Here is a 14,398-nt window from a genome sequence, read left to right as displayed (position 1 = left end):
ACCAGGTAGACCAATTGAATTGTCCAGCTCTCAGCAGGTGGGTACATCAGGGCATCAGCCAGCTGCTAGCCTCATGAAGATGTAAGGTCCACAATAGGCACTTGATCTGGAGGGTGGGTTCCGAGTGTGGATTTGAAAATAATGCTGCAGGATTTGGACATTGGGTGTGAGCTGAATGAGAGGAGTCTTGCTTGTTGACCCTCCTCAGCAAGGTTCACAGGAACTCAGGACCTGCTTGGCCCACAAAGTGGGGTGAGTAGAGCAGTTCTAAAAGGAGGGAGGAAATGTCAGAAATTATGCTGACTGAGACAGGGTATAGGAATGTGGGGACCAGCTTGATCTTTGGGTTTTGAGTTTTAGTTGGTTGAAGATAACATTTATTGCTTGAATACCAGTGGGACTAATAAGGTTTCCCTTTGTAGCATGTTTTCAACTTTTATCAGAGTGCTTTCACAAACATGTAATTTTGCCTTCACAATAAACCTGAGGGGTGGGGGTGAGCTGGGTTTAATTATCCCATTTGGCAGATGTGGAAAACGAGGCTCACAAGTACTAAGTACCCAACCTAAAGGTCACTTGTTTTCAGCGCTTTGTTTTTTAAACTCTGCATGCTGCCACTGAGGACTCCATATTTATCTCCAAATTTAGAAAGCATGTAGTAGTTTTCTAGCAGCTGTTGCTATCTTTAGGAACTGCCAACATTTTGTTGCTTATCTTTTTACCTCCTAGCTCACAAGTGTAACTTTTGCTCTGCATTGAAAGGAAAAATTAAGCATCATGACTTCTCAGATTAAACTATTTTCCTGTCACATTTTATAGACCAGTTTTGGAGTGGTAAATACTGTTTTGGTCTGCCTTGCCCTGTTTAAAACTCAGCTCACCTCACAGCCTTTGCTTTTGAGGTCACCTGTAGTAAAGCCAGTGCAAGTCCAGACAAGGAGAGTGCAGAGTTAGAGCAGGTTAAGCAAGAGTGGCTGGAATTGTTAGCTGTGGCCCTAGAAGGTGCTGTACCCTTGGCTGGCTGGTTTTCTAGCTGTCCTTTCACTTGGAGAGCCTCTTCTGTTTTGAGCAGCTTGCTCAGGGCTGGGCTTCCTATAGCAGTTCCTTCCTGTTTGTGTCCAGACAGTAACCATTCAGCATTCCTTCCTGTAGGCTCCCCCTGTAGGGGTGTCCTGTTCATGGTTTTCAGCTTTGTATCCTTTACGTATATTTTTTCTTTTACATTAGATTAGACCTGAGTAGAGGTCATTGTAGTGGGTAAAAAGCAAAGTGAGTGGTATGAACAGCACAAGGCAACAGAGCTGCCTGGCAGTCCAGGTGTTGCCCTGATTAACCCTGGACTCCTCACAGCCCTCTTCAGCTTTGAGTAGCCAGTTGTCTTATTTGACAAGTGTCCCTTTCAGTTCCAAACCTTAATGAGATCCCCAAACTAAATGTGTAAGGTGGTACTAAAGATAAGAGGCTGTAACTTCTCCAGTGGTGAAAAGTATGATCTAAGTGAGCTGAAATTGTGTTAGTAATTTTGTCATTAATTGGTAATTTAATGAAAATAGATAATAGGGGTTCATGTTTGTCATAACTCAACTGAGCTGGGTGTGGTGGTGCACATATGTAATCCCAACTACTCTGAAGACTGTATGGCGGGAGGATCAGAAATTTGAGGCCAGCCTGGGCAAATTAGCAGGCCTTTGTCTCAAAAACAACAACAACAAAATTGCGATGGATATACTCAGTTTGAAGGCTCTGGGTAAATATACAATAAAATAAACTCAATTGAAATCCACTATTGTTAGCTCTTGTAAAAGCTTATTTCCTGATCTTTCCGAAGACTTGATATACGTATGATCAGCCTGGTCCATTATAAGATACTTTGTTTGAATATTGATGGACTTCTTGACCTGTGTCATTCGAACAGATTCACTCTGTCTTGGAAGTAGCTATAAAATATAGGAAGTGTAGGAACAAGTGATAGAATACTAGTTGGAAAGAAATTTTAGAGATGCAGTTTAACAGTTGATATGGAGCTGTTAGCCTGCAATACCTTTGAATCCAGTAAATGATAGGCCCAGGTTACATACTGAATAGATGAGATTTTCACTGTTCATATGTATTTAATTGGAAATAAAGCAGTCATAACTTGAATTTATTATAGTAGACTATAGAAATGAAAACAGAAAACAAAGTGATAATAAAATTTTATATATTCAAATCAGAGCTAGATTTATTCTACATCTCGTAGATTATTCAAAAAGGCAAATGAAATATATTATTATTCTCTCTAGAAAAATATTGCATACTGCCGATTGTACATACAAGCTGATGTTTTTTAGATGTTTCATTAAGTTGTTGGAGTCTTGCCTTTTTCATCTGGCATTCCCTCGTTGAAAGTCTTGATAAGGAAGCCTGGACTTAGCAATTTAGTCACACTTTACATCTTTTTCCTTAGGATTCAGGAACGAGAACAAAAAAGAGGAAAAAAAGGAAGGTACGAACCCTATCTGTTAAACCTTAAGTGTCCCTCGAAATAATACAGACTAGTGTTAGTCCAACATTAGAATGAAAAACAAAAAAAAAATAAACTAGAAGATATCAGAGGAAGTTTTGTGAACCCTTCCACTTGTATTCTGTGTGAGTTAGTATTGAGTCAGAATATAAAATGTACTTTTTACTGTAGATTGGACATAAAGTTTGAGAAATATACATCTATTATAGATGAGTCTCTTCATTTTTATAACTGAGGAAGCCGAAGCCCAGAAAGGCTAAATGGTTTGTTTAAATCTCCCTCCCCATTTTAAGTTGCCCAACCAGGACTGAACCGCATTACTTGATTGCTGATTGCATGGTGCTTTTGTGCTGCCTTGCTAGTTTTTTGAAATAGAACTGTGAAATACATTATTTAAAGCATTAAGTGTCTCAATAGCTTCACCACTGCCATTTTTTAATCCTTTACTTTTCTCACTAAAATCATATGTTATCATCTTGTGCTACTTTTCCAGAGAATGGACATGTATCTTGGGCTCTCATGGGGTTGTACACCTGAATCCTTCAATTTTGACATTTGATCAGAAGAATTTCAGAACAAGATATGAGGGCTTAAATTTTTGTGTAGAGCAAAGTATTTTGAATTTTTTGCTCCTTTATTTGAGAGTTGAATGTAAAATGTGTTAGCAAGTGATATAAGATCTTTGGTAAAACACTTTTAACAGTCTTCATTTGCTTCTGAGGTTTTTTTCAAACTTGAATTCCATACAGATCATGAATAGTCTTGTCCAGTTTCTGATCCAAAATATGGCTGCTTAATTAGCATTGTTTAACTTTTCTTACAATTTTTAAAGTAACTTGAGTCTTTAATGCAGAAAGCTTTCTCAAACAGTTACATGCACTTTTCCACTTCAGCTTAATGATTTTAAGCTTCATGTTGCTTGGAGCCTTTCTTTTTGATGAGTATTGACCTATATGTAAAATGAATAAAGTCCACAGAACTTTCTCTGTTGTTCCTTTATGGTCTTTCTATTTTGTCTCACTTTGTTAGCAGGTAATATTAATACATTTGTCTCAAACCTGCTGGTTTCCCTTTCTGGTCTGCTTACTTCTGACCACCAAAGCTAGATAATGTTAGATGTGTTAAAAATACTTAGGTGGGCCTGCCTGAAGTGGGTGTCCTCCTAGGATGGGCGTGATCATGCAGTTGAGTAGAAGTGGAGGAGTGAAATGTTTGGTTTTAACCGTCTTCTGCATAGATATCAAATAGGAGCCTACTTATTTGTTCTTCATGGCTTTTTCCAGGTACTTTTTAGACTGGTTTTCTAGCTTTGTCCAAGTTTATGCATGAAAAGTGTGTTTGAAGGTGACATGCAAGTGTGTGTGTGTGTGTGTGTGTGTGTGGGTGCATGATGTCTTTCTTAGCTCTGCAATTGGTCACTCAGGATCTGTAGTAAGCATTGCAGGGGTGGGAGGTGTCCAGAACCACAGTGGTGACCTTGTGCTGAAGACCGGTTCTTTTTTGCAGTGGCTTTGAATAATAATAACAATGACAACTCCTTGGTTCAATTTAGTGGTTTAGGATGCTAGGGATTTAAAGACTGATTTCTGGTACTTGCTGTCCTTACTCAGTTATTGATTACAGTAACAATCATATTCTTCTTTACTAAGCCCCTCACTTTGTCAGGCAGTCATTATTCAGATGGACATTGTATAATAAGCAGGGTTGTGTTCCTGATGGATATATTAGATTAGTGACTGCTGCCCTTGGAACAAATGAGAGTAATACAAATGGTGGACGTGAGATTAAATCTCTTCATTAGTCCCTTTTTACAAATAAACAAACATGTGTAGAACCTACAGCAGGTGTTTTTGTTTTGTTTTTAATTAGAAATTGTTGGATTCACATCTATGAAAACCATATACTAGCTTTTATTTTTATCCAAAGCAGAGAGAACCTGTTTGCAATTTAACTAGGCAGCATCAGATATTTATCACTTTAAATAGTCTTATTGATTCTATGTTAGAAATAGTGGATTATCATCTTTAAAATTATAATAAGATTAAACATAGCTATAACAGTTAAGTTGGATTTTGAGATCCTAGACAGGGCCTCATCTGACATATTTTTAGTGAATTACAGCCTTTAAACACTGATTACCAGATTTGTCTCATTTGAATGTTATTTTTGCATTGAGAATTTGTCTTATGCTTCAGTGCAGCTAAGTATACTGGTATAATCTTATCCTAATTAACGGTGTTTTATGATTGGAATTCTTGTGAAAGATCATTATAGGAGACAGAAAACGTTTAGTTCCCCCCCACACACACACACGGTACTAGAGTGTAACTTACATTCAAAGAGACTGAAAAAGAAAAAAAAAAGGGGGGGAAAAACAGCGTCTCTTCTCTTTAAGCTGTAACAAATATGTGCAGTGTTGGTTTTGCTGATATTACTGTCTTTTAGTTTACAGACTACAGGATTTTGTTAGAAATACTTGAAACTAAATGCTGCAAGGGAAAAGATTTTATCAGAAATACATAGGTGACTGTTCCTATTCTTTGTTAATTGGCCCTGCTTGTTTAGCCGAGCAAGCAAAAATAAAAACGTATGTCTCCTAGAGAGAACCTGTGAGTGTAAACTCCTCCCTTCCTGTTTTCAAATCTATTTCATATGTTGTTTATCTTACTTAAATATACAGTAGACAGGAGAATGCAACTGCTGTTCCTTTAATATCAGAACTCTGCACGTTACAATAGGTGTCACTGTTTTGCTTGGTCCAATCATGATTGGTGACTTCAGCTATTGGCTCGGAGCGCTGGCTGTCTCACTCCATCTGCAGGGCTGTAATACCTACTCTCCTCCGATCCATTCACCACACAACTTCAGCCGGCTGAACAGACTCACTGGGCTCCAGCACATCTTCTAACCTAATTCAGAGAGCAAGTGCCACAGCTCTGTGCCTGTCGTCTTCTCTCAGTGTAGCATTTGCAGGTGATCTTCAAGACTCTTATTTTCATGTGCAAATAAGAGAAAAAGGAATCATGATGGGGATGTATTTAACAGACCCAGTACTGGATAAAACTTAAAGCCAGTTTCTATTCAACATAGTGAAAAGGTCACCTTGCCTGGCTGAGAAAAGAAGCAAAATAACAGCTTGTTTTCTGTTAACATCTCAGCTCCAGCTAGCCTCTTTTGCTTGATTTTCGGACCAGTTTGGGATATCTAGCTCTAAAGAGAGACATACTGTACTCATGGTAGATGACAAGGAAAAGAACATGAAATGTCTTACCTTCTTCTTGATGCTTCCAGAGACGGTAAAGAATAGGTCCAAGAAAAGCTCGAAGAAAACAAATCCTAGCAGCAGCAATAGCAGCAGCAGCAGCAGCAGCAGCGGCGGCGGCAGCAAGTTACCCCCAGTTTGTTATGAAATAATTACCTTGAAGACCAAGAAGAAGAAGAAGATGGCTGCTGATATATTCCCTCGCAAAAAGCCAGCCAACTCCAGCAGCACCACTGTCCAGCAGTACCACCAGCAGAATCTGAGTAACAACAACCTCATCCCGGCCCCAAATTGGCAAGGTCTCTACCCCACCATTAGAGAAAGGTAAGTGCCGGCCCAGCCTGTTTACTTAAAAAGTTTTCCTGTGTTGAAGTTTCTGCTTTTGTAAAACCTGTAATGTATTTTAACTCAAATCTGGGCTTCCTTTTTTCCCAGAAGCTTTATTGGTAATGGAAAACTGCCTTGTATCTTTTCCAAAACACTACAGCTGTTTTCCTCCTAGATAAAAATATTTCTGCAAGCTGTAACATTGAAGTGACAGGCCGGCAGGGCTGTGTGTATGGGCCATAGCAGACAGAAACCTTTTATTTGTTCTAGGCTTTATGAAAAGTTCGTGTAACTTTTTTTAAACTTGAGTTACTTTCCATGTGTTTGCAGTGATTACAAACACAGTTGTTTAGTTAAAAACCTTCATTTGTTGTTCTGCCTTGAACTTACTAAACTGTTGTTTAGCTTTGAGTATTTTGTGAATTTTCTATGTTGGGAAAGGAAGTGTCAAGAATGCTGGTTGCTACTAATTAATGAATTGCCTCTGTTTATAGAAATGCGGTGATGTTCAATAATGATTTGATGGCAGATGTACATTTTGTGGTTGGGCCACCAGGTGGGACTCAGCGGTTGCCAGGACACAAAGTAAGCAACAGCTGCATTACTGTTTTAGTCCTACAAAGAGGGACCCTCTCTGTGAGCCTGAAACTTAGTGTGGGCAGCTTGCCGCCACCAGGCAGCATGTGTTTCACCCAGTTACAGAGAAAGCATATCTGTCCAAGGGGCTTTGGCCACACTGAATTTTTCTTTGTTTCCTATCTTCCCCCAAAATATGCATGTCCTCTTATCTCTGTAGTCCTGGGAAGTTGTTGTGGCAGGTTGGAAAAGTCAGATATTTATCTTTCTCCTACAAATCAGTTAGATAAGCTTTTATTTATTTCACAATGAGGGGGCTGGCCTGTAATCTCTCAGATCTTTAAGATAATTAGTAGAGAAACCTTTATGTGATGCTTCCCTGTCAGAATACCTTGTACCTTGGCTTTTTCAGACAACAGCTTTGGTATTCCCAGCCCTACTAAACCTGATTGCTCAGAGTTGTTTTTCTGAATTGATTTGCAGAAAACACATTCAATTTAGTGCATGAAATAAGATTTGCCTTTCTCTACAGTATGTCTTAGCTGTTGGGAGCTCTGTGTTCCATGCGATGTTTTACGGAGAACTTGCTGAGGACAAAGATGAGATCCGTATACCAGATGTCGAACCTGCTGCTTTTCTCGCTATGCTGAAGTAAGCATTATTCATGTGTTTGGAAAGAGTTTTGTTTATGCTGTATTTTACTCTACTGGCTTCAGAGTTAAGTGTAAGTTCTGCGTAACAGAAAAGGAGATGCATGAAGAGAGAGGGTGCTGCTACCTTGTAAATGTTTTTAGAGAAAACTGTTTGTCAGTGAAAAGTGTGGAACAGTGCAAGCATTTACAACCACAGCTTTGCATAGGCTTTGGGTGCAAGTGGCATCCTTAGCAATTTGGTTTTTAATAAATTATAATGAAAAAAAATAGAAATACCCTTCTGGTGTTAGCATTGTTTAATAAAGCATCTTCTGTCTGAAACCAGTGTGTGTGAAAAAGACTTTAAATACTTTTTATTTTGCAATTCTAGAAATTGCATACCTATTTCAATGACACTAATTCAGAGATTTTTGAGTTTTCTAAGAGTTATTTTCTAGCAACAGTTACAGAGCTTACTATTTGTTGAAATAACCTGAACTTTGTGCACACACATATCCATCCTCTTACATAAACTCAGACACCATTGAGATAAGAAGCATTTGTATTTGTTATTAGAGGAAAAATTCTTGAAAGGTGTAGATAATTTCCTATAGTTTAACATGGGTTTGTATGGAAAAACTTTAGCTGACATAAAAGTATAAAATATGCCCCATATTTATAAAAATAGTTTCATATCTAGTAGCTTGAGGCATACTCCAATACATATGTATTAACCATGTACATAAAATCGTCTTTGTCATGTACAGATGCTGGACAATGTGATAGTCCTCCAAATGATTAAAATGTCATTTTAAATAATGCTTTTTAAAATAAAAATCTGCATTTTTGTGAATTCAAGGTTACCTGCTATTCTGGAATTTTACTTCATTGGCTTAAATATAATATTTATTGAAAAATTATCTGTTGAGTCAACAAGTTGGACAGTACTCCCACAGAGGTTAAAATGCTGCCATGGAATTTATTGCCTATGGAAAAATACATTACCGTTAGTTCCAGAGCTTAAAAGTCTTCTTTACTCATTTTATAACTTTGAAATTGAATTGCTGCTGACTGAAACTTGTACAGTGGAAGGCAGGAAAATTAAAGGGGAAGTGAATATAGGAAGCATCAGAATGGAATCTACCATTTTTAACCTTTGCGATGTGTAGAGATACGTGTACAGAAACCAATTTTACCTGCAAGCGCCCCTTCCCACATCCCAGTGGAAGTTAACTTGTATTTGATAGTGTTCTCTGTTACTGAGAAGAATGCAGTACCAGTTAAGCATTTTGACCTCACTGCAGAAAAGTAGTTGTTATGGACATGTGCATAATTAGGAAACAGAGCAAGAACAGCCGAGTTACATCTTAATTAGGCCATTTGATTGAATATTTATTAAGTGTCATTTTGCAGATGTGTTGCCTAGTGCATATATTTATATTAATAAAGCTTTTCACAAGTATACATTCAGTCGATGTACAGTGCTGAGAATCAGAAATGCAGTAAGAGGCCATTTATTGCCATGCTATAGCTAAGTTAGTAGCAACCAGGTTTATTCTCCTGAATATTCTCAGACATTGTGAGTGAGTAGCCAGTGTTCCAGGAAAAGGAGTTGTCATGAAAAGGGGTATCTGCTCCCCGACAGCTCCAGTGAAAGTACCCCTAAGTACTGACCTGGAGGTTGTCCCATCTTCACCCTTCCAAAACAGAAGCCTAACTTAAGCTACAGCTGTACTGTCAGGTGACCCTGCTTAGCCTGTCACGGAAGAGGAGACCACCTGGAAACAGAAGGAAGAAATGAGTCCCTTTGCAGTTTTGCACATTTTTCTTCTTCTTATACTTGTACTTCTGTACTATAATTGAAGAAGTTGTTGCTAATTTTTTAAGTGATACCTGTTTTACTAAAAGAAAATAAAGTAATAATATATATGCTTTCTCTAGAAAGATTTAAAAGTTAAATGCGATTGCCTTTTCAGTTGTAATTGTCACTACCTTTCTTAGGCCAGCCACAGCAGTGTGCAAGAAGCAGGCCACTTGTTCCTTTGCATTGCCTTCGGGGAGGTCACCATCATCCCCCACAGGGTCAAGTGGTGTTTCATCTCCCGAGATCAGCAAGGTTGACCAAAGCACAGAACTTTAGCATTTAAGCTTTCTTGCTTTATATTTTAATTACTATATCTAGAAATAATGTATTCTTATAGAAGCTAGAATAAATGTGTAGGGAGAAAGAGCCTAGAAGTTTAGAGTTTGAAAGACAGATACAAAGTATGGATTCTATATAAAATTACCTGGAAGATAATATCAGTAATCATATTTGATCATTTATTAACTTGGAACTACTTGAAAAATGTTTAATGTCAGGTTTTACTTTATATTTAGGAAAAAATCCAAAGCCATTAAGATGCAATTAATGTTGACATATTAGGGGCATTTGTTTTTATTTGAATACAGAAAAAAACTATAAAAACATATCCATACAGATACAGGTATTGATGCACATTGTCCTTTACTGTTCTCTAAATTGATAAAGTACCTGTGATTGTATTTTGCTGTTTTTTTCTCTATTCTTACCTATGTGTGCTGGGCAGTACTTTTTGACATTGTTGTATTATATGCCATTTTTGTTGAGAGGCTAGAACTATTGTAAAACCTAGTTAATGCTTTTCATCATGCAGACTTACTACTGAGTTGATATGTAATTTATGAATATATTTTGTATATTTCCTTAGAAACATTTTATGGTAACACTCTAGATGATGTGGATCAAACTTACAAGCAGTGTCTTTGCTTGCTACTTGTTTTCTGTGAGGCCTATTATGTGTTGTGTGTTTCGTTGCAGGTATATCTATTGTGATGAAATTGACCTGGCTGCTGACACAGTGCTGGCCACACTGTATGCTGCCAAGAAATACATTGTCCCTCACCTTGCCCGTGCCTGTGTGAATTTCCTGGAGACCAGCCTGAGTGCCAAGAACGCCTGCGTACTGCTCTCACAGAGCTGCCTATTTGAAGAACCAGACCTGACCCAGCGCTGCTGGGAGGTGATCGATGCCCAGGCCGAGTTAGCTCTCAAGTCTGAGGGGTTCTGTGACATCGACTTCCAGACGCTAGAAAGTATCCTCCGCAGGGAAACTCTGAATGCCAAAGAAATTGTTGTTTTTGAGGCAGCTCTCAACTGGGCTGAAGTAGAATGCCAGCGACAAGATCTAGCCTCAAGCATTGAAAATAAACGCAAGGTCCTAGGAAAGGCACTTTACTTGATCCGCATACCCACAATGGCCCTGGATGACTTTGCAAATGGTGCTGCCCAGTCTGGAGTATTAACTCTCAATGAGACCAATGACATTTTCCTCTGGTACACTGCAGCCAAAAAGCCTGAGCTGCAGTTTGTGAGTAAAGCCCGCAAGGGTCTTGTTCCCCAGCGCTGTCACCGTTTTCAGTCTTGTGCCTATCGGAGCAACCAGTGGCGCTATCGAGGCCGCTGTGACAGCATCCAGTTTGCAGTTGACAAGAGAGTGTTCATTGCAGGCTTTGGGCTGTATGGCTCCAGCTGTGGCTCTGCAGAGTATAGCGCCAAGATTGAACTCAAGCGGCAGGGGGTCGTCCTGGGGCAGAACCTGAGCAAGTACTTTTCAGATGGGTCCAGCAATACCTTCCCCGTGTGGTTTGAGTACCCAGTGCAGATAGAGCCAGACACCTTCTACACAGCCAGTGTGATCCTGGACGGCAACGAACTCAGCTACTTCGGACAAGAAGGCATGACAGAAGTTCAGTGTGGCAAAGTGACTGTCCAGTTTCAGTGCTCCTCAGATAGCACAAATGGCACTGGTGTACAGGGAGGTCAGATCCCTGAACTCATATTCTATGCTTGAAACTTTGCCTCCCCAAACAGTGCAAACCCGAGGTGCATATCTGGTCCCTCCTTGCTTAATGCTTAGCTCGTCTGCAGATAAGCGATCAGCACAGGCAATTTGTAACGAACGAAGCAGTAGGCAATTTCTAATTTCTTTTAAGCTTTTACTTACGTACAGGCTAAGATGCAGCATTCTGCTTTTAATATACACGTAAGAGCCAAGTTCTTTTAAGGCTTTGTGGTCTTTCATGTTGCATCTGTACGCCTGAGCAAGACCTTATGCTCTTCCAGGTGCCCTGCCGACCTCCCAGTTTGTCCCTCTGAAGAAAGTTTGGGATCACCTCGAATTTCCTTTTGGATTTTATTTGATGAGTAAAAATGATCTAAAATAATAACATCAAGAGGTATTTTTAAACAGAAGCTCTGGCCCCTTAAAAGAAGATAAACCTCTCTACAATTTTAGAAGATGCTTTGGTTTGTAATAAGTAATAATTTAGAAAGTAAGCAGTAGTCATATTTAGCTCTTTATTCCTTTTAAATTTGTTGATTCTGGACTTTACTTTCTTAAATCCTAAACTCATAAGAATGTTACTTATTAAACAATTCAAAGTCAGTATAAAATAAGAAATTGGGTATTAGGCCAGAATGAATTTATTTTGTTTAGAAAACAAGATATCACCATAGAGCATGCTTCTTTCAGAAATAATGCAATTATAAAATTTTATTATCACTAGAAAAAAACTCCAGGCTTACTAATTTACACTAAAGCAGTTTTAAAAGAAGCCTAAAGAAGTTCTATACCACAAAGAGCATACAGTTTGAAAAAGCCAAACACTTTTTTTGCCATGTAGCTTTGGATCCTGGCTGTCTACTTGCTTTTGTATGTCATATTGTATAAAATTTCTTTTCTCTTTCTGCCCATTAAAAGAGGACCAAACGATCTTTAGAGGAAGGGGGTATCAGTTTTGTAGCACTACATGTTAATGTGATAAGTAGTTCATTCATTGTTTTTAATCTGAAATGTACTTTACTTGATCTTTGACCATTCTGCGATCTTATTGTTGATTATAGTTCTGTCTTGTTGGACTGCTAGAATCTGGCCTCTGGCCATCTTAAAGTGCCAATATATGCCTGCAGGGTTTTTGAGTGACACACTTGATTATGCCTACTATTCACTGCATCAGCATTACTCCAGCTCTTTCGTTTACCCATGGATAATGTAAGCAAAGGAAGGAAGTGCTCTTTAGAAATTCTCCTTCAACAATGGCTCGTGATCCTGCAGTGTCCAGTATGTCACTGCTTGTGATCCTGCAGTGTCCAGTGATCCTGCAGTGTGCAGTATGTCACTGCCAGGTGAAGAATCCATGTGTTTCTGGGCAGCTTTTGTGCTCGGTGTGGTCCTGAGATGGCTTCCCCCACCACCTAGAGTGTGGTCCCTGGCCACCTCCTTCTCCTGCTCCAAGCCCGAAACTGGCTTGTCCAGAGCCAGGGGTTAGTCCTGGGGTGTGTGCGTGCCTGCGCTCCCTTGCGCATGCGAGTGAGATGGCCGACTCAGGAATCGCCTCCTCCCCGCCTGGCTGATGAGAGGCGGGACAGGAATGGTCCCCCGCTGGCCCCAGAAAGGCCCAAGGAATGACTGCCCTTCCTCACTGTGCTTCTGGGCCTCCTTCCCCAGAGTCTGGGGCTCCTTGCCTTTGGCCAGCTGCCCCATGGAGAACACTGGATTATCGGAAGCTTCAGTCATGTTTGCCATTATCTACATCTGTGAATAGTTATCTGTTATTAGGGAGATTACAGGTAGTTTTGGCAAAGCATCTATGAAATAGAGGCACATTTTCAATTAAAAATGCTTCTTCAGAGATTTTGTTTTAAAGTTATGGTTAAACATTTCAGTAACTCAGCACTACCGTGCAAATTGGTGGTCCTGAGGAGAAGGCACTGTTCACAGCCAGAGAAGAAATGTGAGCACTGGCTCCATCCTGCCCCGTGGGTGAGGTGGGTGGGAAAGCCTTAGGGTGGGGGGCACCTGTGCCCTGCTGGCTGTGGTGCTCAAGCTGCTGAGCTGCCTGCCCTCCATGGAGCTGGCAGCCCGCTGGGTAGAGCCACCTGAGGTCCATACACTCCTCTTTCCACCTAATTTTACACCAATCACTCCTCCATCCACCATCAGATTGGCCTGTGCCAAGAGCTGTGGGTACAATTTGCAAGTTGTAGTAGAGTAAGACATTTTATATTTTGAACCCTATTCTCCTTTCTTCATTTTCAGCAAAATGGAATGAAAAGCTAATGTGCTTGCTTTGGCTTTGTCGTTTTTGTTTTTTTGGTAATTTTGAATTTTTGTAGTTTTTAAAAGTAGAAACCATTGTTCTGACAAGGCAAGCAACTCTAATGTATAAATACAACTTTATTACACAGAATAAATATGCTTAGATGCTTTTCCCAATGTATCCGGCAGTCTTTGTTGTTCATACTGGGGAATAAGGGTAACTAGGCTAGCAGTTCTAATGTAACATTCTTTAAGCTTATCTTAAAGTAGTATTTAAATGATCTAATTTTTCCATGATTATTGCACTGAACTGTTGTCCTTTTTTTTTAAGTGTTTATATAAACTCAGCTAATTCAAGACACTGTAGCCACTTGTGCATCAGAGTGCTTGACTTTAGCAGCTTACAGCATTATTTATGAAGGAAAATATATAAATATGAAGTACCTCATGTTGAATGTTATTGTACTGTATTTTTAATGTAACAGTGCAGATCTTGTTAGACACATGAATGTGTATAATCATGTTAAATGCAAATAAAATAAAACTTCATAGATTTGTTTACCATTTTTGTCACTCTCTTGAAATAACAAAACATTCATTCTGGCAGTGTGTTTTATAGAGATAGTTTTTCAAGGAGTTTTGTTTGCTAAGTGTTCAAATACCTTTGATTCCTAAAGACGTAAAAATTTGAGGCAGATGCGTAATAGAAGATGGACATGTTTAATAGAAGATGGACATGTTTATCAGTGCATTGTTCAGAGTCTGACTGTTACTGGGAAGGGGTGAGTGGATGCATTTGTGTCATTTGTATTGCTGTTAAGGACTCTTGGATGTCTGGCATTCAGATGCTATAGTTACAGATCTAGGTTGCCCTGTATGAAGGGGATCTTGTATTGAACAAAGTCTGGCTTCTAATGTGACCAGTGCTGCTGCTTCCTGCAGTGTTACAGTAGCTTAGATCTAGGAATAAAAGATAAAA

General features: G+C 39.3%; 1 protein-coding gene across 3 annotated transcripts in view; it reads left to right on the top strand.

Annotated features, from left to right (window-relative positions):
* Btbd3 (BTB domain containing 3) overlaps window positions 1–13,983 on the top strand; it is a 29,463-nt gene extending 15,480 nt beyond the window's left edge. Inside the window, exons 2-6 of one of the 3 annotated variants that reach the window (XM_063248690.1) lie at window positions 5,242–5,476; window positions 5,795–6,089; window positions 6,587–6,677; window positions 7,201–7,319; window positions 10,140–13,983. In XM_063248690.1, the coding sequence (XP_063104760.1) occupies window positions 5,947–6,089; window positions 6,587–6,677; window positions 7,201–7,319; window positions 10,140–11,172 (1,386 nt within the window). In that variant the 5' untranslated portion in view covers window positions 5,242–5,476; window positions 5,795–5,946 and the 3' untranslated portion in view covers window positions 11,173–13,983. The other 2 variants (XM_013159802.3, XM_003476553.5) reach the window with 2 other exon arrangements.
* The last annotated feature ends 415 nt before the right edge of the window (window positions 13,984–14,398 follow it).

This window comes from Cavia porcellus, unplaced genomic scaffold (assembly GCF_034190915.1).
Source record: "Cavia porcellus strain 051 isolate PalLab524CR breed Dunkin Hartley unplaced genomic scaffold, mCavPor4.1 scaffold_5, whole genome shotgun sequence".
In the NCBI taxonomy this organism is placed as follows: domain Eukaryota; kingdom Metazoa; phylum Chordata; class Mammalia; order Rodentia; family Caviidae; genus Cavia; species Cavia porcellus.
Note: the sequence above shows the minus strand (reverse complement) of the source record. Positions and strands in the feature narration are given on the sequence as shown.